We start from the raw sequence: 26,769 nt of genomic DNA, 5'->3' as shown, positions 1-26,769 counted from the left end.
TCACAATAAGGAACTACAGGAAAAAATTGGCAGCTGGCACACGGGAATCAGAGGTGGAATAAATTGATAAGGAGTGGTTAGAGAAGCATGAAGGCCTTGGAGCTCAAGAATACTGAAACATGAATACTGAATATCCAACAGATATATTTCAGAAGAGTACTGAAAATCCAACAAGGAATTAAAGATGTATTTTAGGCGTGCAGTTAAAAACTGCACAAGCTCTAAGACATCAGGAATAGTTCTGAATTAGAACAAAAGGTGAAGAATCTGTAAACATTGCCATAAAAAAGGTAAGATATAAGAGATGGTGCTAAGCTTCTGCACAAGGAAGCCAGAAGAGGCAGAAATTATGGTAATTAAATGGAAAAACAGATTGCAAGATTTTGGTCTTCTGCTCTAGTTAGTACTGAAGAAGCAGCTGTGGGATGTCAAGAGGTTTTGCAGAATAACTGCTGTGTGATTGCAGAGACATGGGCAAAATTTTGGGAAGCCAGTGGGGTTTGAGTACACAGTTTAAGCACCTGCTAAGGTCATACTCACTAGAACTGTTCTGAAGGCTCGTGGGCAGCCTCTGCTGCACCCCTGTCTTGTGTGGATCAGCTGCTGCCAGGAAAAGGAGAGGTTTGGTGTGCACAATAAAAGGGGAAAAATGGCTAAAAGACCTCTGGCTACCCAAAAATCAATAGCCATTGGTTTCAGAACAAAAAATCTCACGTGCCTGACAAGACAGTCATGGTAATTCAGTGTGCTCACTGTTTGAAGAGGAACGTTTTGGGGGCAGGAGGAATTCTGCAGCCCACCATCCTACACAGCTCTGGCCACTGCACTGGAAGATTCTGGCACTCATCTCCCAGCAGCTGTTGGAACCAATGTATTTTTAGTTTTATGTCTGCTGGGGATTCTAAGACTTGGAGAAATGGAAATTTTAACACATCCCTGAATGGGCTGCTCTTGTATCTACTTCCCTGGTGGTTAAAAAAGGAAGAATCTCATCTCATCTCATCTGAATCACTGCCATTCAGAGGTTTTTGTTACACCTGTGTCTCTCAGGTAATGAAGATCCCTCTTTGCTTTGAGGAATTCCCTCTCCACACATGCACTCAGCACTAAACTCACTTTTTAACAGCCTTGGGGATATGTGAGGTTGCCCCACACTTTTCAGGATTCTTCTCTTACTGATTGCTTGTCCCTTTGCCAAAGTGGAACCATTAGGTTCATTTTCCAGTCAGGGCTATTTGCCTTCCAAGGTAAGAAAATACTTGTAGTGTTTTTTTGTTTTGGTTTTGGTGTTTTTTTCCAGTATGTGGAGGAATAAGGAGAGGGAAACACAACTTCTGTAAACTGTAATTTGTTTCTACTGGTTTAAAAAAAACAAAAAATAAAAAAAAAAGGCAGCCTGGATGAGCATTTGGTATCTTTGTTGCACATAAATTCTGTGATGCTTTGAAGTGCTCTGATACCATCTTGCCACTTAAAAAAAAACCAATAAAAATTAAGTGTTCTGTCTTCATAGCTTGGTGAAAGCACGGCAAACAAGGCAGTGTTTAGGGCTTTGCTTGGAATGAGAGTGTTAAAGCAGAATGTTGAATAATGTCCCAGTGAGCGTGGCCTGGTGTGCCCTGTCCCTTTTATGCCCCAGCTGAAGGAGGTGATGAATCCACCCAAACAGTCACAGCTGAAGGCTACAGTCCAACACATTCAGAACTCCCAGGTCCAACCATTCTGCCATTCTCAGGGTGTCTCCATTTGGCCCTTTAAACAGTTTTGTTTTCATGTTGTATTTTGCATGCAACAAGCCACAGGTTCACTTTATTTAGTCTGTCAGGGTCAGGCAGGTTTCCAACCTGTGAGCCAGAGCTGGAGCATTTCTGCATCCCCTTCGGTCTCGTCCTTTCTCTGAAGGAGGGGATGGAGTTCCAGTAATGCTCACACAAATAGCTGCTCTGTAATTGCCATCATTCCCGTGGTATGTTTTATTGGCAAACATCGAGTGTGTCTGAGGCCTGCTCTCCATGCCAAGGGTTTTTTAAGATGTGCTGAGCACCTCTCTGCCTCGCTGAGTTCAGCTGGCGTTGACAGCTCCAAATACCTTGCAAGAGTAAGCCCTTGGCATATAGGGCAAGTGAGACAATCAGCATTTTATGCATGTCAGAATGTGATCATGCTTGTTTTAATCCACTCTCCAGTAAGCTTCCTTGCAGAAAAACGGCTCTTGCACTTAATAAAGCCTGTGCCATCAACCAAACAGCAGCAGCAAGTGTAATTACAGACTGTTTATGAGAAGGCTTTTGCATGAGAGTTATCTTTCACTTTAGCCATCTTCGTAGCCTATTAAATTTTAGATGACTCAAAGAAGATTTTCTTTCTTGATCACAGTAAAACTGTGCCCCATCTTTTCATGCAGGTAATTGCATTATCTAAACACACAGGCTCTTCCCACGTTTTGTCAGAGGCACTCAGTGCCAGGGCAGTGTCCCAGGGTGTCTGGGCATGGAACAGATTTTAGTGCATCACACTGACATGAGCATGCCAGTATTTTGGAATACTGTAACGTGGAGTTCCCCACCATAAGGAAGGGAAACAAGGGTTGAGGTCTCTGTTAATGGGGCTTTCGCCAACTTCTGCTGACAAAGCACGTGTGATATTGATAGAGGAGAAGGAAAGGATTGACTGTCTGAGGTGAAATTGTGAGGAGACACAATCTTCAATCCCAAATCACATTATCTGTCCCTAAAACAAGCATTTTATGTTGGACCACTGCACAAAAATGCTTCACTGATGTTCCACACACACGCACCACGTTAGCAACAGACCCCTGTGGTCAGTGAAAAATAAATTCATTTTTCAGTTTAGTTCTCCTTGGCACCAGAGAATCATTTGTATCACCTCACCATGGCCAGGCTGTTCTAGCAACCCCGGCTGTGCATAGAGAGCATTTTGTTATTTATCACCTGAAAGTGTGTTCTTCTCTGGAGAACTGCTGCTTTTAATGATAGATTTTTGGTGTTGTGAATGTAAAATACATCACAGTATTTGGGTATCTTTTTAATTTTGTGGATGGCACAGCTTAAAACCAGGTACATCAAACAAAATAACTACTGCTGAGAGTGAATAAAAGTTGGCAGGTATGGCAGTATAAAATAGCCCTATTTTCACCCTAAATATAGCCTGGTTTAATTGAAATCAAGTGGTAGCTATGAGACAGCTGCTGTATCAAAGACCAGTGACAGCCTGCTGAGGTTAAAAGAATACAGGCTGCCTGTGTCTCTGCTGAGATAAAGTGGCATCACGGAGAGCAGAGCAGCAGCTAGATTGATGAAAAGTTAAGTTTTTAAAGCACTGATTTGTAAAGCCCTTATGCAGTTTTATTTATAGTTTATTTGTCTCTGTCCTCCCAATAAAACAGGTTTCATTCTGAAACCAGAAATGTGATGTAGATCCCCAGCTGATGTTCACAGATTCAGCTCAGCTGGGAAGGAAGGAAGTCACGGATGCAGGTGTCCCCCTGAAATTCTGCCAGTGTAGGAGCAACAATGATAGAATTTTGACATTTTCTCCATGAGAGTGTTTCTTAGAAATGTGTATTTCAGCTTCATGAGGTCAGCCCAAAACCACCACCTGGTTTAGGGGAGAAGGGTTCATTAAGGCACCATCTGATGCTTCCATAGCATTAAGTAAGTGATCTAATACCAACAGTGATGATGTTGGTACCCCACTCTTAACAGCACCATGTACAGATAGACCAGAGACTTCACTCTAGGAAGGAGCTGTCTCCATATTCACAGGTGAAAAATGGACATTTTTTATTATCCCACTGCTTTCAATATTCTCTAATTAACAAGCCCTTCTTTTAATTCCTGTGCTTTCTGGTTATTATTATTTTTTTCAGCCTCATATAGTCTAAACCCCAGTCTCTCAGACTTATCCTCCCTGGTAGCTACTGACATTCTTCTTACTTGCTAGTACTTAATTAATATTTGCCATGTTCTTACCAAGGTAAGTCCATACTTTCTCATTATATGAAATTAAAAGTAGATGAGCTTAGTTCCCAAATAAGAGAAGCTTTAGAAAGATATAGGGCACCCTCATATATGGCTTTTCTTTTGATTTTGATTCTCAGGAGAGCTCTTAAGACCTTCTCTCAACCCTGTCAATCAAATAAATTGATGAATCATTGAGTCAGAGCTGTGGCTACAAGCAGTCCTGCACAGCAAGTTCTGAGACGAGTTCCTGACTTTCTTGATTACTGCATACAGAGAAAATCTCCTCACAGCTGTGGGTCACTGCTGAGGCAGTTCCAAACAAGGGAAGTGAAAGCTCATCCACCTCAGGTTCTGTGATTGCTCTTGGGAAGATGTGAGTTCAGTTCCCCTTCTGAGCCTTGTGCTCCCAGGACTGGCAGGACCAGGAGGAGCATTAGAAAGGCAAAGCAAATCTACCCAAAGAGGAAGAAAAGCATCCTAAAGCAATCCCTCCAGCTGAGTACAGGAAAAAAACAGCAGGCAGGGAAAGCAAGGAAATTCATGGACTGTAGAGGAAGAGAAAGATTTTTTTACAGTGTTACTGGAGGGTTTGCACAGAGATTTCATCATGATGGATAAGTGAAGAGTTCTTATGAACTTTCCTGGACAGCTGTAACTTGTGTTCTTTGTTGGCATCATTGTATGTGGTACAGAAAAACATCAATTTGGGAAGGGGACCACACCAAAGACATCAGGAAACCTCAGAGGGTTTTTGTGCCTGTTCCTGCCCCAAAGAATTCCTAAGCATTACGTGACACAAGCGTACTTCTCTGGACTGCCCTGAGAGCGCAGCCATCCACGGGAGGCTCCTGGGACACTCAGGACAGGACAGAGGGCAGCAGTCTGTCCTCAGCATCCCCTCCAGGCATGCAGGAGCCCTGGAGCTCGGTCCTGGGAATGGTGTGCTGCTCTGGAGGCATCCAAGTGCACCAAGAGTTCTCAGTGCTGTTCTTCGTGCAGCTGTAACTAGAAATGGTTTCAGATGCCCACAATTAGGAAATTGAGAGTCTGCAAAGTGCTTGGGAGAGGGGGTCAGAGCACAGGGCTGGCTTTGGCCCTGGGGGTTGGAGGGAAGAGCACACAACAGTGCTTTCCACACTGAGCCTCCAGCCCCCTGTGCCTCAGCATCTCTGCAGCCAAGAGTCATATCTGGGATAAACAGCGATGTGACGTTCCCATCGATGCTAAGGGCAGTTTGAGCAAAGAGAGTCCACTCATCCCTGCTGACAAAGATCATTTTGCAGTTTTACCTCTGCATTTGGCTATCTCAAATTTTGGTTTTCATACACAAAAGCAGTGGTTAAAAGGATGTCATCAAAACTTTCAAATCCATGTGAGTGGAACGCTAAATCAAACCCCATAAATGGAGAAAAGGAGGACTTTGTCTGGCAGGCTATGCTGCATCTCTCCAAGAGTGAAGAGTACATTCATTATGCTTCTTTTTTGAAGGGAAAGATTTTCATCTCCTTTTCAATAGATAGCTTTGAACAGTTCATTTCACAAAACATTAGGAAGGAAAGATTTGGGGAAAATTGTATTTCTCTGCCTTAAAATTGAGTTATGGGCAGGGTGTTTGCCAGCTCATTTTTCTTGTTTGTGTGAAACAGACATTTGTGAGTTGTGGAAAATGAGCAATGGGAGGAGGGAGGAAATTGTCCAAGCCTACATAAGAAGGTTAGATAGCACAGTGGTATAATTTCCAAGGATTTACAGACACTGCTGTGCTCCCATACCCAAGAAGGGCCCTGAGGACAAACCTGACGGTGTTTCTGCCTTGCGACCCATCAAATCAATGTCAGCCATTGATGGGTCAGTTTTTGTCTGCCTTGAGGTCATGGGAGCAGCTGTTAAATGAGCAGCTCTAAATTCTGATACTGGCATTGATAATTGAACCTGAGCTCTCAGGCTGATGCCAATCACACAGATGATGGAGCCTGCAGCGTGGATGAGGACAGGGTGTCAGTGCAAGGCAGGTTATGAGCCCATTACAGGCAAGTACTCCGTGAGCTTCTTGGGTCAAGAGAGTCAGGGGAGAGTCTCCTGTTCCACCAGGCTGGAGTTAGGAGGGACAGGCAGAGAGAGATTTCAAAAAGCTCTCTCCTGTGACACTGGGTCAGTCTCCTTCTAAGCAGAGAACTCTGGATGGGCTGGTACCCAGTACGGGTCCTTCCCTGGCTAAACAAACCTGTGCTGTTTCTGAGAGTGGGGTAAATTCCTCTCACTGCCCAGAAAGCTTTACAGGTGACTTAGACTTGCTTACCTCAGACTTTATGGACCTTGTTAATGTTATAAAAACAAGAAAGCACAGAAATGAAGCATTTTATGATGCAAGTTTGGGAGGACAGCAAGGATAATATATAGTACTTCATTGTAGGAGCTAGTCTTTATTTTCTTAATATCTGAAAACATGAAAGAATCATTTCTTCTGTTATCAACTGCTTGTTCCATTAGGAAACCACTTTGTCTTTTTCATTTTGAGCAGCTATAGTTATGAAAGCACTCTGTACCTAATTGGTTTAATAACAAATTCTCATACTAAAGATATATGGACTATATATGTTGCATCAACAAATAATATTTGTTAGCTGCTGCACTGGAAGGAAGAGGGAACACAGCACATTAGGCCTCCTCTGTTTTTGCAAACTCATTTTGATATCCCACATTAACATTTCCAAATTTCTTTATAAAGGAAAGGATGCTCTTGTTTCACTTAGAAACTGAAAGAGTCTCAATCAGGCTGTAATTAGTTTTATATTCACCTAATATTGGAAAGAAACTTACAAAGTCCTCTGTTTGGGAAGGAAAAAAAAGGAATATTTTGTGAGCTAGCAGTCATTGAAAGGACTCAAAGAAAATCTGCCCCCTATTTTAGCCTCAAATCTGAATCTGCATTAAAGTCTGTTGAAGGTACAAACACCACTCCCATCAGAACACTATGGATGCAAGTTTATTATATTGTAAGCTTTTTCTGGTTTATCTTTTAATTTAATTCTGACAGGGGAAAAATAGGGGAGACTGGAAAAAGGAGAACAGTGTGGGTAGAGCAGAACACAACAGCCACAAATAATCCAATATTTCATAATTTAATTTCACACTCACTAGGCTGCAGAGTCCCCAGTAGACTGTGGGGAGAATAATCAAAGAAGGTTATTGGCTTGACAATGGTAACGTCAGAGCTTGAAGAGAGGTCTGGCAGCTTTCTAACAGTGCCTGAGTGTCCTTCCTTCTCCCTCTATTTCTCTGCTCAATGCAGAATAAAGTGACCTCTGGAGATAAACCCTACTGAACCCCCCCAAGTAGTTCTGCAATGTAGTTTTTATTTGTACAGTATGTGAAAGAAGAGTTCAGATTAAATTCCTGGCCTTTCAGAAAAGTTTTCCTTAAAAAAAAAGGGAAACAAAAAACCCAGAAAAGGGTATTTTATTTTAAAGCCAAAGCTTCTTTCATGGTCCCATGATCTCATGAGTTCTTTGGCTGGCCTGTGACCTTTCAACCTTGCACTACATGTTTCTTTTCTAAATTAGCTAGTGTTGAGACATCAATGGAGGAATATCAATGTTATTATAAAAGGCATCATTCTCTCCCAAAAATGTCAGTGTGAGTGAGTCATTGCACCTAACTGCTTAGCTTTTGTAAGGCACCAAGGAAGACTTCAAAGTGTGCTCCAGGGTCCCCCAGTCCACCAGCTTCTATTTAAAATGCTTTAAAAAGCGATGTCCCCGGCATCTGCTACAACAGAGGCAAGGGAACGAAGCTTTGCTCCTTTAGCCACAGAAGGAAAGTCCTTCCTAGCACAAAATTTTCTGTGTGGTGTGAAAATACACAGCTATTACAAACAATTTCTTTTGAAGGCTATGCTCAAAAGCAGCACTGTAAAAACAAACCAACCAACCAGCTGAAAACCCGGTGGGAAGGAACTGAGTGCCCTGGTGAGTTCTATCATTTCTAACACCCCATGTCTCTGCACCTCCTTGTATTCATGCTCTCTGGTGTCTAGCAGGTTGGGGAAATTCAATCAGATTAAGAGCTCTATTTTTAATCTTAAGAAGATGGGTTTGTGGCATCTTGAAAAATCCAACACTGGGTGTTTATGTTGCCCTGAGCAAAGAAAGAGTAACATTCCATGAGGATGTTTAATTACAAGGGTACTTAATCTTCAGCCAGGATGAACTGCTGCACCTACACTGACATCACTCTGTCTTCTGAGGGTTTGGTCCTGGAGCACCCTTAAGATGACACAGCCAGAGCAGAAGCATTCGTTGTCTTTGTGTTACAAAATGCACAGATCTTAAAATGCAAACCACACTGGCCCAAATCTATTCCAGCTGGAATTCTGCTCGTGTACAGTTACATCAGCAGTGAAGCTGGCACACATTAAAAATGTGTGTCACCTGGTAATCATCTGACTAATGGCACAGAGAAAAAGACATGGGAAGGACACATCTCCAAACTCCAAGTCAGATTTTCTCCCCTGTGTATGGAAAGCTGCCCAACATTTGCTGAGAGCTGTCCTGCCAACTCCCTGGTGATAAGCCAGGCTTACCTGCTCCTCTGGCTGACACCAGCTGGGCGTTTCCTGTGGCACAGACATAGCCTGGAGCCTCTGCTCCCAGCTGGAGGTGTTGGGTGCTTTTAAGTACAGCCCTGTCAGTGTTTCCTCACAGTCGGTTTCCCTAGAAAAACAGGTTATGTTGTAGCTAACTGAATGTGAGGGGGGAAAAATAAACACTTGAGGTACGCAAGGTAATTGTATTAATTCATCTAAGTGCTTTAGTCTGTAGTGTTTAATGTAGCAACAGCTGAGGATAAAGTGCCAGCTGAGAAGTTCCATTAGGGATGCCAGATGTCCCTGTTGTGACTCCACACATTTTTTTTCTTCGTGGCTGTAACTTTTTCTTCTCCAAGAAGTCTGGGATGCTTGTCCCACACCCATTTGCCTTGGACCAGTGCTCAGGAACACACTGTTGAGCTGGCACTCCTAGAAACAGAGTGTGTTCCTGCTTGTGTTTTCCTTAGGGCAGTGCCACAGACAAATGGGAATGAGGGGCGATTTTTACCTGAAAAATCTCTCAAGACCAGTTAGATTCAGGATATAACCTCTTGAATTATAGGAGGAAGTCATCTCTGCAACTTTTGCAGGAAGTGGGAGGAATCTTCTTTATGTCACCATAGGGGCATGCTGAAAGGACACATTTCTCATTTCTCATCTAGTTTTGGGGGCCATTTGGAGCTATTTCATACTATCAAGGCAAGCTCTGCTTATCAAACATAAATCAGATTCAAGTACCATGTCAATTCTTTGCTCATTGCTGCATATGTTTTGGAGAGTGGGAAAAGCTTTACTGAAAGTATCCAGAAAGGATGAAAAGTACTTCCCGGGGCAGACCCAATTAGCAACAGTTTCTCTAATAAGTTTATGGCATTTATTTATTTTTTTGCCATTAAGACTTCTTTCTACTGGGAAATCTCTGACTCATATATAATACAAGCACAGTCTAGCAGGGTGGAGTTATTGGCAAGAGGTCATTAAGCAACACATTCCTTTAAGCTGCTGCTGTAAAATTGTGTGGTTCAATTCAAAATACAGCACAGAGTGGCAATTACCTGCATTAGCCAGATTCTCTGTCTGAAATTACTTAGCTGTTCCTAATACTCCCAGTACTAGCCACACTGGGGAAAAGAAAATTCCATTTAAAGGGAATTGGTCTGTTCCACTGAAGGGTCAAAAAGCAGCTTGGCACAGCCAAGACACCGCTGCACTTGTCCTCTTCCTCTGTTCCTCAATTGTGATTGTCCTTGGGGCCTCAGTCTGGCTCCCTCAATACCTGGGAAGGGTCCCCAGCTCTGTACATCTACTGAACCCTATCCCTGATTAATTAATCTGAGCACGCAAATCCCAAAAGGTCTTAGTACTTTGGGAAGGCAAATGGTGTCTTACAAAGTCAACTGAGATCAAGCTGGATTTGTCAGTTGGACATAGATGTCCCTGCAATTCCAAGGGATTGATCTGATATTTTTGGTGATCAAAACAACCAGACACGTGCTGTTTGTGCACGTCAGAAAAGCTTCCTGGGGGAATGGGAGCAGAGGGGAGGAGAAGATGCCGGATTTCCAGTGGAGGGAGAGCCAGTCAAGAAGTAAGTAGCTGTAGACAGCAAGGTGTAATCTAGTAAATCCTCTGAATAACTTAATTAGATTTGATTCAGCAAAACACATGTCCAGGTCCTGCTGAACGCCAGCCAGTGCTGGGGGGGCAGGGGCTTTCATGAATCCTGTAGGAAACATCTACTGCAGAGATTAAAGGAATTGGGCAGAAGAGGTACTGAGATACTCCAGCTTTGATGAAGATTTTTAATCTAAAGGTGCCAGATTTGCTGATGCTGCCAGAGAATCAAAAGTATCATAAAACTGGCTAAGGGGAAAGGGGCAAAAGTTTTCATTACATGAGGTTGGTAGGAGCGTCAGTCAGGTTTTGCCCATCTCTTTTCTTTCCCCACCCCTCACTCTGTGTGAATTTTGCACTTCAAGCATAGGGAAAATAGTAGAAACACCACTCAATTCAAGGGAGAACACACTATTCTTTTACATGGCATCAAAGATACAATGCAATTTGATATGGTTATCTGTTTTTTTCCTGTTTTGGTTTTGCTGTCAGACTCCAGGTTGTTGTAACTCAGCATTAGGTCCATTTTGGAACCAGCTGGAAGTCTGGTGGGCGTAATTGCATTGCTGCCTGTACAATTCTTGACTTGCATCAAGGTGAAAAAGAGAGGCATGTCCACTGCACTGCAAAAGTTTTGGAAAGTGCTCAAGAAACAAAGCCATCTCTGTGAAAATTGAGGTTGTAGAAAGCCTCTCTGTCCACTTCTTGTTTTTAAAGGGTATTTTTCCCCACTTGTGCCAGATGATTCGGCTCTTCTTCATCCTTCTTGCTTCATAATGCTTGGATCAGCTTTTTAGTGGGCAGTGCTTTTTGTCAGGACTGTCAAGAGGTGATCTCCAGAGCAGGATGGATTTTCTGTCTTCCTCTGGCTATCTTGCTGGCTGGCTGTGTGCTTTTTGCCTCCTCTGCACTTTGTCTACTCATCTTTGTGTTTTACTCTGCCTTTTAGTATTTTCCCCAGTTCTAGCCCTTTCTGCCTGTTTTTGGACAAGCTTTTGTTTACTTTTTGCCAAGTTCCATTCTTTTAGCTGAGGATGTTCAGAAACTGGATCTGGTCCTCAGATATATACAATCCAATTTATTATGGATGCCAAAAATACATTTTCATCATGACACTTTGAAGATGTTTATTTCAATTTACTTAAAATGTGCCTAGGTCAAATCCTGCATGTGTATTCCAACTTAACAGCAAAAAGAGACATGCCTCACTATTTGTTTGCTCAGGACTGGATCCTGCACAGACTTGCAGATATCTTCTCTGCTGAAGAGCTGGTATCAGCTTGGGTTCATTTTAAATTTGTCTTACTTATAAGCTTCTGATTATGAGAGTATGTGAGCGTCTCAAAGGCAGGAGGTTGGATAAGGAACACCCTTAGTCCTGTTTAGGAGATAAACGACCTCCTGATGGTCACTTAATGAAGGAGGTTTGCAGCAGAGCTTGTGGTTCAGCTGTAGCTTCTGAGAAGAGCCTGGGAGCTGGCAGAGGGAGCTGTGCTGGGGCTGCCAGCCTGGTGCCTCACCAGGGAACAGCAGCATGCAGGCTCCCAGGATTTTATCAGCAATGACAGGACTTCAGTCCCTGCCGCAGGCTCTGTCACCCAGCTGGGGAACGTGAAGTGTATGTGAAGAAGGGAAATACTCTGGCCTGTGAAATTATCTGTAGCTCAGGGGGTGGTTCCAAGGCCAGAACCCAAGGGTTGCAGTCCCAGCTCTTTCTCTGCCAGCAGCTGGTGTTTCAGTGAGCTTCAGCAGCTGTATGAGTGCACAGAGCTTTGTGCTGCAACCTTGGGGCACAGCCGTAGCGCAGAGAGCTTTCCCAAAGTCACTGCAGACAGAGCTGAAAGCAAACACTCCATATACAATGGCAACAAGTATCCAGTCCCGGGATCTGAGAAGGAAAAGAGGAAATTCTGTACAATTTTGGCCCCCTGTGTCACCCACCCCAAGTCATTCTGTCCAGCCAGGCCAGATAAAAGGTTTATGACTCTGCCTTTCTTCTCTATCAAGTACTTTGTCTCTTTGGAATTTGCATTCCTGGAGTTCATTCCCCTCAACAGACTCAAGTGAGACTGTTGTTACCTGTGTGTCTGCAAGTATTTGATTTTCACTCTTTGATTTTCCAAGAGGAGGAACAAGATCCATGGCAATGCATGTACAGATCCCCCTGCTGCTTGTTTTCTACCATTATTGTAGTCAGATTAGTTAGATGAGACCTATGACATAGGTCTGCAAGTGATGTGTTCAAACCCTGGAGATAGGGCTGTGGCTATAAAATTAAAATAAATCCCCAGGAGTACAGACTGAAATAACCTCGTGCCACATAACCTACTCAGCAACCTCTAAAGTGTGCAGGACTTTTGCATTTACAAAAGAGTTTTCATTTAAAAACAGGTTAAGACAGACTTCATCCATGGCAGAATTTCCCCCAGATATTTCCAGGAGCAACAGTATTTTCACATTCCAGAAAGCTCCCAAAGCAAGCTCCAAGCTGAGGTGTACCAAGCTTTTGGGACTCTGTAAGTGTCGAGTTTCTAAACTGTGCATCACTGAGAGATGACACAAGAGGCCAAAAGGCACAATGTCAGCTGTGAAAGAATGAAGATTTGGACCGTATGGGGTGTATCTGACTCAAAGCTATTAACTTTTGGCAGTAATGACACCTCAGTCACGATTACAAAATTCTCCCTGTCTTTGCAGGGATTTTCCCTGTCCTCTTAATCTGCTTTGCTGTATCTCATAGATGAATCTAATTAGGAAGATTTAAGAGGAAATCAATAGGTGATTTCATAGGAAAGCAACAACTTTTTGCTACTGCCATGCTTCCACTCCCCGTGGCTCCTACTTTGCAGTCACTCCTCCCATCCCTCAGGAGAACAAGCAGTTCTGAAGCAATGAGATGAACACCACCAGTTTCCCACGTAGTTTTGCACATCTGGGTGACCGACTAGTCCAAAAGCTACAATCTCTGATAAATTTTGCTACCTTTTGAGGGGAGGGGTGACCAGTGATGGTGTTTGTGTGTGGGGTTTCTGCTGTCTTGTAAGGTTTAAGCCCACACAAGTGTTCCAGCTGAGGCATGGGGAGATTCCCTCCCCTTTTTTTCCACAGAGAACAGCTGCTCTCCAAAGGCTCAGGAGCGATCGCTGGGTTTTGTCTGTCGCCAAACATGTTACATGCTGGCCAAAAGCCTGCGGGCCCACGGGCATTGCCTTGACACACAGGTGATCACATCTGCCTCGGTTCTGCGGGAAGCAGCTCAAAACGCGGCTGCAAGTGCTGCAGAGCACCGGTTTCAGGAGCTGGCAGGCTGTTGTATGAAGTAAACTCCAAAACTGAGACTCTGTCGTAGAAAATTGCTTCTCTTTCCACATCTGCTCTTACAGGAGCACTTTCAGCCTCCCCAGGACCTTGCTGGGACTCTCCGGCTCTCTGAAGCTGAACCGCTTGCTCCTCGCCGGTCTATCCTTGGAATGATTGAAGTCTTCTGGGTTTGTTTTCCCACCACGCTGGAGGAGCTCCGGCTCCTCGGGTTAAGCGCCGGGGCCGCAGACAAAGAAGGGTTCGCTGCGGGCCGAACCCGCGTCCTTGTCAAGGACGGCGTGCGGGGCCCTGCCCGCCCGGGGGCTGCTCCGGGGGATGCTCCGGGATGCTCCGGGGGGATGCTCGGAGATGCTCCGGGGGATGCTCGGGGATGCTCCGGGGGATGCTCGGGGATGCTCCGGCGGCTCCGGGCGCCGCGGGGCGGGGCGGGGGCTGCGCCCGGCGCGGGATTGGCGCGGGCCGAGTGATGCCACGTCCGGCGGGGGAAGCCCTGCCCGCCCGGAGCCGCCCCGCCGCCGCACGGCGCGCAGGTGGAGCGGTGCCGGCACAGCCCAGCCCAGCCCGGCCCGGGAGCAGCCCCGCAGCCCGCCCCGCGCCCCGCCCCGCCGCGCTCCGCCCGGCCCGGCGGCGCCCCAGCCGGCAGCACCGCGGCGGGCCTGCCCGGGGATGCAGCCGCGCTAAGAACAAAAGCTCTCAGCGCGGTCACGCTCCGGGGTTTTGAAGCGGCGCGGCCGAACTTGGATCTCTGCCCCTCCCCGCCTCGAGTCCGGGGCCGAACTCGGCGGAGCCTTCCCCGCACGCCGCGGGCAGCCGGGGCTCGCCGCCCGCCGCCCTCGCCCGCCCGTCCCGCCGGGGCTGCCCGCGGAGGGGCCGCAGCCCGCGCCCCCCCGGCCGCCCCCGCGCCGCGGGACCTTGGCTTTGCCCTTCGCACGGCAGGTGGCGGGGCCAGCGGAGAAGGATGCGTGTCTTCCCGTGGGGATTTTGGCTGCTGTGTGTCGCCTCCGCCCCGGCTCGCGGTGACAGCGGCAGCAAGGCGAGGAGCTGCGCCGAGGTCCGGCAGCTGTATGGAGCCAAGGGCTTCAGCCTCAGCGGCGTGCCCCAGGCCGAGATCTCCGGTGAGTCCCGAGGGCGCGGTGCCCGGCCGGGGCAGCCCCGGGGCCGCCGCCCGCCGGGGGATGGCCGGGCACGGCCCGGGAGCCGCGGGGCGGGGAGCGCTCGCCGCACCGCGCTGGAGTTTGTCTCGGCTCGTGGGCGGCGAGAAGTCGGAGCTGAGAGGTGTCCCCGGGAAGCGGGCACCCCTCGCCTCTCTCAGCACCGCCGGCAGCGCTGCCCGGGCTGGAAAGGGGCTCTCCCCGGCAGTGGCCATGCGAACGGAACTGTGAGCGGGGGGTGGTCGCACCGAGTGTTCGGTGGTGGCTCTTTCTTTCTTTTTTCTCATTGTCTCCTCTCCTCTGTTCTGAGCGCAACTGAAAAGGGTTTCGGGGTCTCGATTCAGAAATCAGAATAATCCGAGTGTAGCGGGTTTCGGTGTGAGAGCTGGAAAATGCCACAAGGTTGAGAGAGGAATTGGTTTATTTAAATCTTCTGAATGGGAAGCAAACGTGTTAATGGTATTTTCCACTTACTAAAAATGAAGCAGGAGTAAAACGACCGTATCAAACGTGAAGTGCAGAGGAAACCTGTGCAACCCACATTAGAGTGTGTCCTTTTCATTCTGGCTTTGGATAAACCTTGGTTGATTTCCTTCTCTTTGTAGAAACAACTGAAATAGCAAAGTATATTCAGTGTCTGGTTAGTGTTGGGTTTGGGTTCGGTTTTGTTTTTTGGTTTTTTTTTTTTCTCTGAAGGCTTGGGGAAAATATGCTGATGCATTGTAGGGTTTTTTTTAAATTCTCGTCAAAGTTTTGGTACACCAACTTGTGACCCATATCCAAGAGCCTTCTCCTCACTTGTGGGAGCTTCCTCCTTGAGACAAAGCATAAAACATGCAGGCGTACGTGCCAGAGCCAACCTACAGGGACATCCCAGTAAAACTGTACTTTGTAGTGCACATCTACACAATGCCTTATGTTGAATATTTCATCAGGTAATTTTTCAGAGACACCAGTTTGTTGTCTGACCTGTGAATGGAGAAGGCTGAACCATATGTGTGCATCATAAGTGTGAATAAATTAATGCCTTCTTTGTCAAATTGCAACTGAGAGTAAATTCCCAAAGTAAAACGAGCCGTCCTCAAAGTTAAACAGTGGGGAGTTTCAGAATCATTTGAACATCACTATTAATAGAATAGTACTTCAGTTGAGCAAGAAAGCAGCTCTTTGTACATTTGCATCTAATTATTGCAGATGTGAATAGATTATGTGTGGTGTTTCAAGTGGGAAGTTCTTGGAAGGCTGAATGTTTACAAACACTGGTGAAGGTGGCTGCAGCGTTGTACACAGGGATAGTACTACGGGGCAGTCACCGAGGCTCGCAGCGGCCGCGGGTAAAAGTATCACATATCGCAGGTTAGCAGCCAGTAAAACATCTTGTACCTGCAAATTGTTCAGGTTTCAGAAGTGTCAGGACACAGATTCCCAGGATCCAGGAGTTCTGTTTCCTGCTGTGTGTTGGTACGAGCATGCACGCTGGCGGTCTCAAGCCACACGAGTTAAAACTGTGGTATCAAACCGGGCATCTCTGGCTGTTACTGCAGACAGGGAAACTCTGTAGATAAATGCCATGAAAACTTGAGGAATACTGCACAGAAAGTAATACAAAGAAGTGCCTGAAGGAAGAAGGTCCCACATGTAAATCTGCTGCTGCTACCATTAGCCCGGTGTTTAAAACAGCTACCAGACTTGATGATTTGCATTGGTAATTACCTCCTGGCTAATGAGTGTTAAGGAGCGCATTTTTGTGTCGCTGTATTACTTGCCCAGTGCAGTTGAAACATCAGTGAGCGTACCTAGAACCTTAGAAATGCCCTGATCAAGCACAGTGTTGTGTATCCTCTATGCTTTTCAGCAGCTGTGCAGGTTAGTGCAAAGGTTGGTGCCAGTTTTGCTGTCTGCAAGAAGAGGAGTCTCAAGACCCTCCTTACAGTGTCCTCACTAAGTACAGGTTCTTGCAGTGTGTAATTCCTCATTTTCTGGCTGCTTCAGGCTGGTGGAAGTAGTTCAGCTTGCTGACCATGAGGGTTGTCACCTGCAGGGACCTTGGCAGGTTACACCACTGACCCCTGTGAATGCACCCACGGGCACACAGCTGAGGAGGGACAGGTGTCTTCTGCCATGGCTCAGGAAATGCTCTTGGGTTGTGCCAGAGCAAGTTCAGATTAGATATTAGAAAAAGATGTTTGCTGAACGAGCAGCCGTGCGTTCGGATGAGGTGGCGGAGTCTCGAGGAGATGTGGGTGAGGGGTTGTTACGGTGGTGCTGGGTTGATTACTGGATGAGGTGATACTGAAAGGTTCTTCCAACTTTGGTGATTCTGTGATTGGGAAACTTTTGGCTAAGTTAAGAGACGTTGACAGAGTGGGTTCAGCGTTGTCTCCAGTTGGACCTGTGCTGAGGTTTCCTGATGGAGGCCTTCTCCATGTTTTAAGAGCTACCCCACGAACCATGTTTCTGTTTTATTTCTGGGCTGTCTGGAGACAAAAGCCCTTCCCTCTGTCCCTCTCCAGTGAGACCTTGCTGTTCCTTCTCTCCATTGCGTGCCCTGAAGCAAAGGAGAACATTAATTTCTTACGGTCCTGTCCCCAAAGTCTTGGGCTGACCGTGCCCCTCTCTGCCTTAACCTGGCTGCAGGCACTGCTTGGTGTGTGTTGGTGCCACAGCAGCCCAGCCCTGGGAGCCAAACCACACGCAGCCTGCAGCCCAGAGCTGCCCTGCAGAAGGAGTTCAGCGAGCTCCCAGCATGCGGGCTCTGACTCAGACTGAGATTGGCTGTGTTTGTGTTGGGTTTAGAACACTTACTGCACGCTTTACACCTTCTAATCTGTATTCTTAGTTATGATTTAAGAGGATTATGAATAACCTCGTGTCTCCACAGCTCACCAGTAGGTAGTCCCTGCTTGTGGCTGCACGGATCAGTTGGAGAAGCAGTCACACAGTTATTAGCTGGCTAATAGATAAGCATCTGATGCAGGGATAGACTCTTGGCTTACCAGATTTCTCATGAACCACCTAGACAGGGTTTCCTGGTTTTTTGCTAATGTTGTACAATGCCTTCAACATGCCTAAGCACTTTAAATGTGTCAGGTGCTGTTATTAAGTGTGTTTAGGGAATACACAAGGTGTTATATCTCAGTACTTTGAAGTCAGTGGCAAAATTCCCACCCATGAAAGCCGTGTCTGCTCGTGTTAGCAATCCTGACAGACAGCCGTGCACCCAGAGTCTCGGCTGAAGATCTGCCTACAAGAAAGTTTCTAATGCTGAGGAAAAAGCCACCTACTCCTTGAGTTTGGGAAAGTTACACCACTTGCTCCCATGAGATGTACTACTAACTTGATCACAGCTTTCCTGCGTGTTGGAGAGTGTTCCCACTCTCCTTTTGGATGACCCCCACCCCCTTTTTCTGACTGCTACAAAATATGGGAAAATAGTTTGAGTACTTCCAATTTTTCTGTTTCCTCTTGAGTCTTCTGGAGGTAGCAGCTGTTTCTGCTGTCTCACGTTCTTGCTGCCCAGACATCATCACCCCACTGTGGGTCCCCTGCTCTGGTGACTGAAGGGGAAACATGCCCTGTTCTAGGGGTGCTTCTTCGTGCCTGTGTCAGGGACTGGCTGTCTTAGGCTCACAGTGAGGCTTGTGATAGGAGAGAGTGAGCCTACACCACAAAATATTGCCCTGGGGGGGATATCCAGCTTCCTCTGACTTACAGGAGTGTCTCGGGGTTGCTGATGTGGGATGGGAGACTGCTCCCCAGTGTCTGGAGCAGAGGCAGTTCCCTCACGGACCGGAAAAGACCTGAGGATTGTGATTTGACGTGACTGTGCTTGGTCCTTGTTCTCTGTTTGCTGTGGACTTCTGCTTTGGTTTGTTTATTCCTGAGACTAATCCTACCTAGACACAGCTCGCTGTTAGCTTGGTCACTGACGTGGGCAGTGGGTGCAGGGCAGCCGAAGAAGAGGGGGGTACAGAAAAAGCCAGCTGGATTGTGCCAGGCTGCCCATCCAGTCACACATCTCACGCAGATCCTTCCCTGGCTCCCCAGCTGAAAGGAATAAGAACACTATTTTTAACCTTTTAGTCCTTTTAGGCTGTATAATTAGGTTTTATGATGAAAACATTGTCAAGTGTATGTGTTTGAACCCTTCAGAGAAGTGTTATCTAAGTGGAGAACAGGTCTGGCAAGCAGCTGGGGTTTGATCAGGGGGTAATGGAACCCTTTCTTGGAGGGTATTTCCGCTGCTGGCACTTCCAAAGTGGGACAAGCCCACATCTGTGGTTTGAAACATAAAACCTGGGGCTCCTCCATTCCCAAGGAAAGATCTGTACCCATGACTAAAAAGGGAACTCTGTCGATCCAGCGCTCTTCGAGGCGCTCATTCCATGCGGGTTGTGTTTCCTCAGGGCAGAGGGATTTCTCGAGATCAGCTCCACAGAGGACTCTCAATCCCTTCGGGGCGCATCAGAATGGCCTTTGTAGGCTGCTGCCTTCAGAGTTCTCTTTCTGACCAGGCGGTTCGGGCTCTCTCCCGGCCCGGCAGGTGTTGGGTGGCGCTGGCAGGAGCGGGGAGCGCTGTGCGCGCCCCGAGCGCTCCCGCTCCGGGATGGATCCATGGATAAAGCGCTGCCCTCTAGCGGCATTCCCGGCCCGGGGATCTCCTGCTGCCGTCCCGAGAGCTCGGAGGTGCTGCCGTTATTTTTAAGAGAATCTGCTCTTCTGTCGCCGTGAGATGGATGACTAAGCTCTCCACCACGTAATTATCCTTATCAGCTGTGTCTGAAAAAACACCCGATTTCAACAGCTCCTTTTGTTGGTGAAGCAAAAGCCTGCTATTTCTTTTTCCAGAAAATTTGCATGGATGTATAACTGGAGACGCCCACCATCACCACTGTGTGAAACTGCAGAGCTCAGCTCATCTCTCCTTTTCCTGTTCCTGCCCTGCAAGTGCCCCGTTTCGTTTCAGAACTCGTGTCAGTCAATGTCTGGCTTCTCCGGATGGGCTTCATAGGAGATGTGTGGTTTTTGGCAGCGATTGTAAAACAGTTGGTTTTATGTTCTATTGCTTTCAGTACAATCGTCTCACATGGAAGGGACCAGATAGAAATATTCCTCTGGGTGATTTCAGTAATTAAGTGTGCTTTGACTTAGCCAAAGGCAGGGTGGGAGTCGGTAACTTCGCTATCAAAAACGTGTATTTAAAGCCAGAGCTTTTTCCTCTGTAGGCCACAGCAGTGATAACTGAAAAGAGAGAAACAGAGGCCCTGCAGCACCTGCCCATGAGCAGCAGCTGAGCACAGGCTCTGTGCCCGACCCACCAGTGCCCACTGAGCTGGGGAGGGGAGCTGAGCACCATCTATTTTTATTGCAGCATCAAATTGCATTAGGCACAGTATGGCAGGGGAAGATAAAAGGATGTCTCCAGCCTCAGAGAGCTGTTGGTGTGAGCAATATCCTGACCCTGCTGTGGGCAGTAGTCTCAGCACTGTGTGGCTGGGGCCAGTGCTGCAGTTCTGCTCTCCACAGCTTGTGTGTTCCTCCTGCTTGTCTTGTGGGGCTGTGCAGTGAGGAGCACGGTAGCTGGGGGAGTGACTGACAGCTGTCACTGGCACAAGGAGAAATCTTGCATTTGCTTCCAGCATTCAACTGAGAATTCCAGGGGAAGACCAGGGAAATAGACATCTCAATTCTGTGGAAATCCACAGGGATCCTTTGGGGAAACAGCTTTAATTTCTGTTTGCTGCCCAGGTCCCTGCTGAGTGCTACATGTTTCTGTATATTGGGTTTCTTTCTTTGCCCCATGGGATGCTTCTGTGTACATGCAGCAGGCAGGTAGCCCCAGGGAGGGGATACTGGCAAAACAGCAGGCTCTGCCTAACTTCTGTGACAGGGCAGGTGTTGTCTCCAGACAGGAGTGCTGCTCTCCCCCAAGCAGCTCCCAAGGTGGTGAGTGCTCATGCTGCTCTTGCTCGGGGAAGCCGTAACAAAAGCTCCTGCAGCAGAGTTGCCTCCAGCCGGGTGTCCTGTCCTGTCCTGCAGGGTGGGGTGTCTCCTGATGGGAGGACATCCACAGCAGCAGGGCTGGGCTCTGCCTGCCCTGGCTACAGGCAGGAGGTCTCCCTTGTCCCTGCAATGTCCTGCCCTGCAGAGGGCATGGAGCAAACCCAGAGTCGCCTCCTTGGCTTTTCCTCTGCAGGAGCTTCTGCTTAGTTGAGTGTTAATTCAGAGAGGGGCTGGATGTGCTGCTTCTCCTTGGGTGGCAGGAAAGCACCATCAAGTGCTGTCCTCAGCTTTCATCTGCCCCTTCTGAACCTGCTGCACAGATTGAGTCTTTGTGAAAATCCTAAATCACTCCTTTCTACCTCTGTATGTTAGGCTAGAGTTGGGCTTCTTTTTCAATTTTCCTCCAAATACTGACTCCCAGGCCCAGCTGGGAGAGGAAGGAGAGGTGGAGTGGGCAGTTTGTGGGGCAGACACGGCACCTGCGTGGTTGGTGGCCTAGAGCAAATCCACAGCAATCTCTTCATCTTTAAATTTACCTGGGAAAAAGTGATGCTTCTGTTTTGCTGTGTGTCTTACTGATGGCTCTACGGGCCCCATCATGATGGGGAGAGACCCAGGGAAGGCAGATCCTAAAGCCTGCAGGAACCTCATAGCAGTTGCTTGAAGGTTATTCCACCGTGTTTTGTGGTTTGTTTGCACAACCCTGCTAAAGCCACCATTGCATTAGAGTATTTTCCCTCAAAGTTAAAAAAAAAACCAGATAAAATTCAAAACTCAATGAAAGCAGAAAATTTCCTCCATTCTCTTCGTCGTGAAGGACAGACCGCCCTCTCCCCTGATGTCTGTATACCCTGACAGTTTGTTGCTCAGAATATATTTTATCCCTGACAGGTGAAACCTGTCTTTAAGTAACATTTGATTCCCAGGGAATCAGGTTACCTCTGTTGCCAGATTGTTCTGCAAAAAATAAAGAAGCTTTAGACTGCAGACACTTAAAATGCTTGTCTGAACGTGACAGAGCTGTGAGCTTGGTCAGTCACTTCTGCCTGGTAATGTGTTCCTGTTTTACTTGGAATTCCTCAGATATGGAAAACTTTTCTTTCTTAAATTTCAAATAAGCAGAGCGCTGTGACAGTTTTTCACAATGCTCTTGCTTCTGAGTTTAAAAAAAAACCCCACTCATCACAACTGTGTTGCCTGTATAGAAATTATAAAACTAATTTGATTTTATGTGCCTTTCTGTATAGTGCAGCATGAATCAGAAATACAGAATTACCCAGCTGTTACAGACTCCTGTGCTAGCAACATGAGTAAAACCAGTTTTTTCAATTGCCATGCATTCTTCTGAAGTATAAAAAAGAGAAGAAAACAACAACAGAAGTTTTGCTATGGTTTTGGGGAGCAACATGGTAGTACTTATGTAGACAGTCTTTTATATTACTGAAATGCAAATACTCTATGACAAATAGTTTTGGCTTGCAAAGAATTAGTATTTTATAGGATTGTAAAACTATCCTGTATAATTCAGTTGGATGGGATGTTTCTAAAAGATGAGTGTTTCAGAAATTCACAGTTGTAATTTTCATTCATAAATAAAAACGTAATAAAAGCACTGTCAGAAATTAGCATTAATTTTACATTTTTAAAAATACAGATATAAAGAGGCTACGTCAGTCTCTTCTGCTCTCAGTGTTGTTACATTGAAGCTTGCAGGGATTTGGTTGTATAATTGATCCTGAAGTGAGTGCCAAGCACAACAGATTTCTGTGTGAGGGCTGCTGTCCCAGAGTCTGGTCTGTTCCTCCCCAGATAATCCTGGTGGTGCAAACAGGGTGCTGTAATTACAGTCTGGCTCTGGCACGAGGGAGGGCTCGTCCTAGTCCCCATCTGGATGCAGATTTTCACCGTGGAGCTGGAAAAGCCACCTCGCTTTTTTTTTTTTGTTTCAGCAGTTTCCTCCGCCATAAACGCTAAATTGGAATGAGAGAGCTTGAGTAACTCAGGGGAAGTTTGGTTTATTAAACTCTGGTCCCTAGATGTGAGAGCAGTGGTCTTGTCCCCCGTGCAGTTGCTCGCCGTGCACAGCTGCGCCAGTTTAAAACAGTTGTAGAACCAGTTTGGATTTTTACAAACATCTGTTTGGCTTTGTGACAGAATACCAAACAACCCCTGCAGATCAGCCCCTCTCTCTCTCCCCCCTTGCATTTGTGGGAGGTCTCAGGGTGGCTGCCATGATGAGGGAGGAGGAGGAGGTTGGTATTTTTATTAGAGAGGCTCCCAAGGCCGGAGCGAAGCTGAGGTTCTCATCTGCTGTGGGTTTGGGGAAGGGCTGCAGGGCAGTGGGAACCCACGGGGAGAAATCCCTTGGGCTCAGTGCAGGCTCCCCCGGCCTGTGCCCCATCCTGCCCCATGGCAGAGGTTCTGGCAGTGCCCCAGTGCTTGTGTGCTGGGGGATTGGCGTGGAGGAGACGCTGGGGAGAGCCTGGCCAGGTCAGAGGAACGTTCCACATTGCCTTGGGCAAGTGGTGGGCTTGGCAGGGCTCGATGATCTGAGAGCTCCTTTCCAACCTAAACAATTCTCTGGAGTGTGGCAGGTCTGTTCTGTGCCCCAGACACAAACTTGTGCAGGTGTGTGGTGGCCGAGTGTGAGGGGTGAGTGTTACCTGGCCGTGTGCCCTGTGCCCACAAACACACCTCTCGTGCAGGCAGAGTCCTCTCTGGGGCACAGCGTGGTCCCTGTGCTTGATGTGCACGGACCTTTGCTTGGTGTGGCTTTAAATGGACCCAGAGATGGAGGAATGGCTCATCACAAAGCTGGACTCCCTTGCTCTGCTTTCACAGTTGGTGTTAAAGTGCCATTGGCATCCAGAGCTTGCCTCTGACACAAAGCTGGTTTGTCCCATCTGTACAGCAGCACGGGGGACAACTTGTTTTGTCATATCCACGTGTCCTGCACTGTTCAGTCGTGGGGTCACCAAAGCCCCAAATGTCTCTGTGCCAAGCCTTTCATAGCAGGATGGTCAGATGGACTGATCATGCTGCTCCTTAGGGCCGTACATTCAGGGGAAACCTAAACCAAATGTTGACAGGACTTCTGCAGAACTAATTAAAATGAAATTTTTATTGGTAAATCTTCACAGATGCCAGCAAATATAAATAAGCAAAGCTTCAGCTGTGATTTTATTCTTAAAATAAACAGAGAGCAAACACCTTTTGACAGGGGGCACATTTTACTTGTAAACCAGAAGAGAAAGCCACTGCATTGAAATGCAGTATCACTTCTCCCACTATCCTGGATCAGCTGTCTGGGAGCTTGAGTTTTGGTTTAATTGGTAACACTGCTGCTACTGTTTGTGTTGCACTGAAGAGATCTCCTGTCACAGTCGTAAATTAAACATTTTTCACTGTTAGCAAAACACTGTGTGACAGGTTTTAGGACTGAAATTCCTAAATGTATCTGCTGATGTATGTGTGTCCAGCAGCGTGGTGTCTTGTGTTATCCTGCTGTCACTGATGTATTTTGAGCACTTTACATCACTCAGGATGACCTGACTATCCTTTTTTGTCATCTACAGAAAAAGGCTTGGGTTCTTTATGGGAGCTTGGTGTGTGCCTGCACATGTGAGACGCCTGGAACAGCAAATGTCCACAAGTGGTGCGCAAAAACAATGTTCCTGTGTTGTTCTGTAAACTGGAGGCTGCAGAGTAGTGGAGAATGCATAAAAATACAATAACTGGTAGAAGAAAATTAGGTATTTGCATCCTTTATTTAAAAAATGGTGTGAGGTGCCTTACAGTCTTGTGTTTGATGGCTTCAGGAGCCTCTGGAGCACGATGCCCCATTTCAGGGTAGCTGTCCAGGAAAGGCACAGCTGCAGTGGGGCTGCTCTGGCACAGCCACCAAGCTGCTGGTGGGGCTGGAGTGTGCCCCAGGGGCAGCTCTGAGCACCAGGCTTGTTCAGCAAGTGAAGCCCAGAAGAAAGAGGGCCAGAGGAGATCCCACTGCTGCATGCAGCTACTCAGTGTGTGGGAACAGAGGTGACAGGGCTGGACTTTGTGCGTGGCAGCAGGACAGGAGGTGGTGGGCATGAGCTGGAACTGGGGAAATTCTCATTTCATTCGTGGAAAGACTTTTCCAACCCGAGTGATTGAACACAGGCTCAGGAGTCCAGAGAGGTGGTGTGATTCCATCTCCATCCTTAAAGATACTCAGGGCTTGAGTGGACCAGGCCCTGGAGCATCTGCTCTAGTTTGTCCTGCTTGGAGTGAGGGTTTGGACTAGATGGCTGCAGAGGACCTGTAGGCTTCAATTATTCTGTGAGTCTGTGCAAATGCTGTGGTTGTGCCAGATCAGGTGTAGGTGTAGGCTGGCAAAAGAGGACTTTTCTTAATGATGGTCTTCTGAGGAGGGAGGGATGAAAGAAAATCCTTCCAGTTGTTGCCATGTAATGTTAGCAATTTTTGAACTTGTTTATTAGCTTATGAAATATGACATCTAGTGAAATCAAAGAGGAGCAACAGCATTCTCCTACATGAATAAAAAACCTGTGCTGGTACTCCAGAGATCAGTTAAATTTTCTGCTCTAGCACACGTGTCTGACATGACCTTGGGCAAGTTGCTTAATCTGTCTGTATCTTCAATCCCCATCTGTTCATTACTGCCTTTAAATTACAGTACCTTGTTTTTTGTAATTTGTCTTTGAATTATAAAGTCTTGGAGTACTGATTCTCACTAGTTCTCTGAATTTCACTATACAGTACTTAGCACAATGGGACCATGAATCTTCATCAGTCCTGTGATACATGAATAAGAAACAGTAACAGCATAATTTTGGGCCACATTCTGCCTCTGATCTCAGGGTGCATAAAGACAGGGGGTTTTCTTGATTAAAATGCTGTGCTGCTCAGCCTAACGAAAATACATGGGCCTTGCTGAACAGATTTTTATGAGCCTGTTGTTGGCTCCTTGGTTTGTTGGGGTTTTATTCTGTTTCATCATTACTCATTGATTGCAGGTATCTAAACAATTTGCTTGGCAGATCAGGGAATAATAAATTCCTTTAATCTGTGCCTCCTTCAGTTTAATTATTGTTAACTCATTACTTAGTCTGTAGTTCAATGGATAATGAACTCTGTTCGCTGTGTGGTGAAACAGAGTTGGACTACAGAGACAGAACTGGCTTCTCTGGTTCTTTTGAAGATACAAACCAAAATTGCAGAGTCACTGAGTGTTTGACTCCAGGCTGGATTGAAGGTTACCAGCAGGCACACTGTGGTTACCTTTGCAGGCTCCATGGAAGTTCACATTATTTCACTTGGTTCTGTATCTGGCACTGCATGACATTTGTTGCTTTAGTTTTAGACAGTTCAGAAACTGGTAACTGCAATGTAGGCAGCTATTTCAGTCTTGATTATGAGTGCCTAATAAATCATATGTAGTACAATCCTAATTACTGCAGACAGACTTTACATTTGTGACTGTGGTAATACTGTGTTGGACTACTTCCTGCAGAGTTTAGCAGTGTGTTCAGACCTTCCCATTTTGGCTACAGCTGGGGGAATAACTCCTTCATTCACTCGGGGGTGCTGTGGTCTCTGGTGCCATGCCACTGAGCATCTGGGGGTTTTTTTAGGATATTCCCCATCTCTCGTGTCTCTCCATCCTGTAGTTGGGATCACCCTCTCGTGGCAGGCTGTGTGAGCCCCTGTGTGAGCAGGTGTTGGCCGTGGCTGTGCCAGCAGCACTCAGGAGACAGTGCTGGTGCTGAGGGGTCTGTTCCCATCCCCAGGAGCACCTGGGGTTCAGGGGCACCCCAGGGCTTTGCTGGCACATCATGGCTCAGTTCATCCCCAAAGCTGCCAGCTCTGTGTCACATCCAGCACAAACTGCAGCACACCCAGCTGGGTTTAACACCTCTGTTGTGTACCTTCAGTTTTCCCCCTGAGGCTGGACAGCAGAATCTGGGGGAGACTGATACACCAGCGAGGAGAGCAGGGTATGTGGAGTCCCTTCACTCACCCCCTCTCTGCTCTGCAGCTATTCACAGCCATTCATGCAGCAATCAGAGTAAAAATACTACCCAGACTTTCCCCTCGTCACTAAGGCTGG

The 26,769-nt window shown here is 46.9% G+C and overlaps 1 protein-coding gene across 1 annotated transcript in view; it reads left to right on the top strand.

The window, feature by feature from the left end:
- Positions 1-14,381: 14,381 nt before the first annotated feature.
- Positions 14,382-26,769, top strand: part of GPC1 (glypican 1) — a 198,868-nt gene continuing 186,480 nt past the window's right edge. Inside the window, exon 1 of the mRNA XM_005529607.3 lies at positions 14,382-14,621. Coding sequence (XP_005529664.1) covers positions 14,465-14,621 — 157 coding nt within the window. The 5' untranslated portion in view covers positions 14,382-14,464. The remainder of the gene's footprint in view (positions 14,622-26,769) is intronic.

Source organism: Pseudopodoces humilis, chromosome 11 (assembly GCF_049639895.1).
Source record: "Pseudopodoces humilis isolate 2021_Gansu_Grassland_sample_001 chromosome 11, ASM4963989v1, whole genome shotgun sequence".
In the NCBI taxonomy this organism is placed as follows: Eukaryota; Metazoa; Chordata; class Aves; order Passeriformes; family Paridae; genus Pseudopodoces; species Pseudopodoces humilis.
This window is presented reverse-complemented; position numbering and strand designations above follow the sequence as displayed.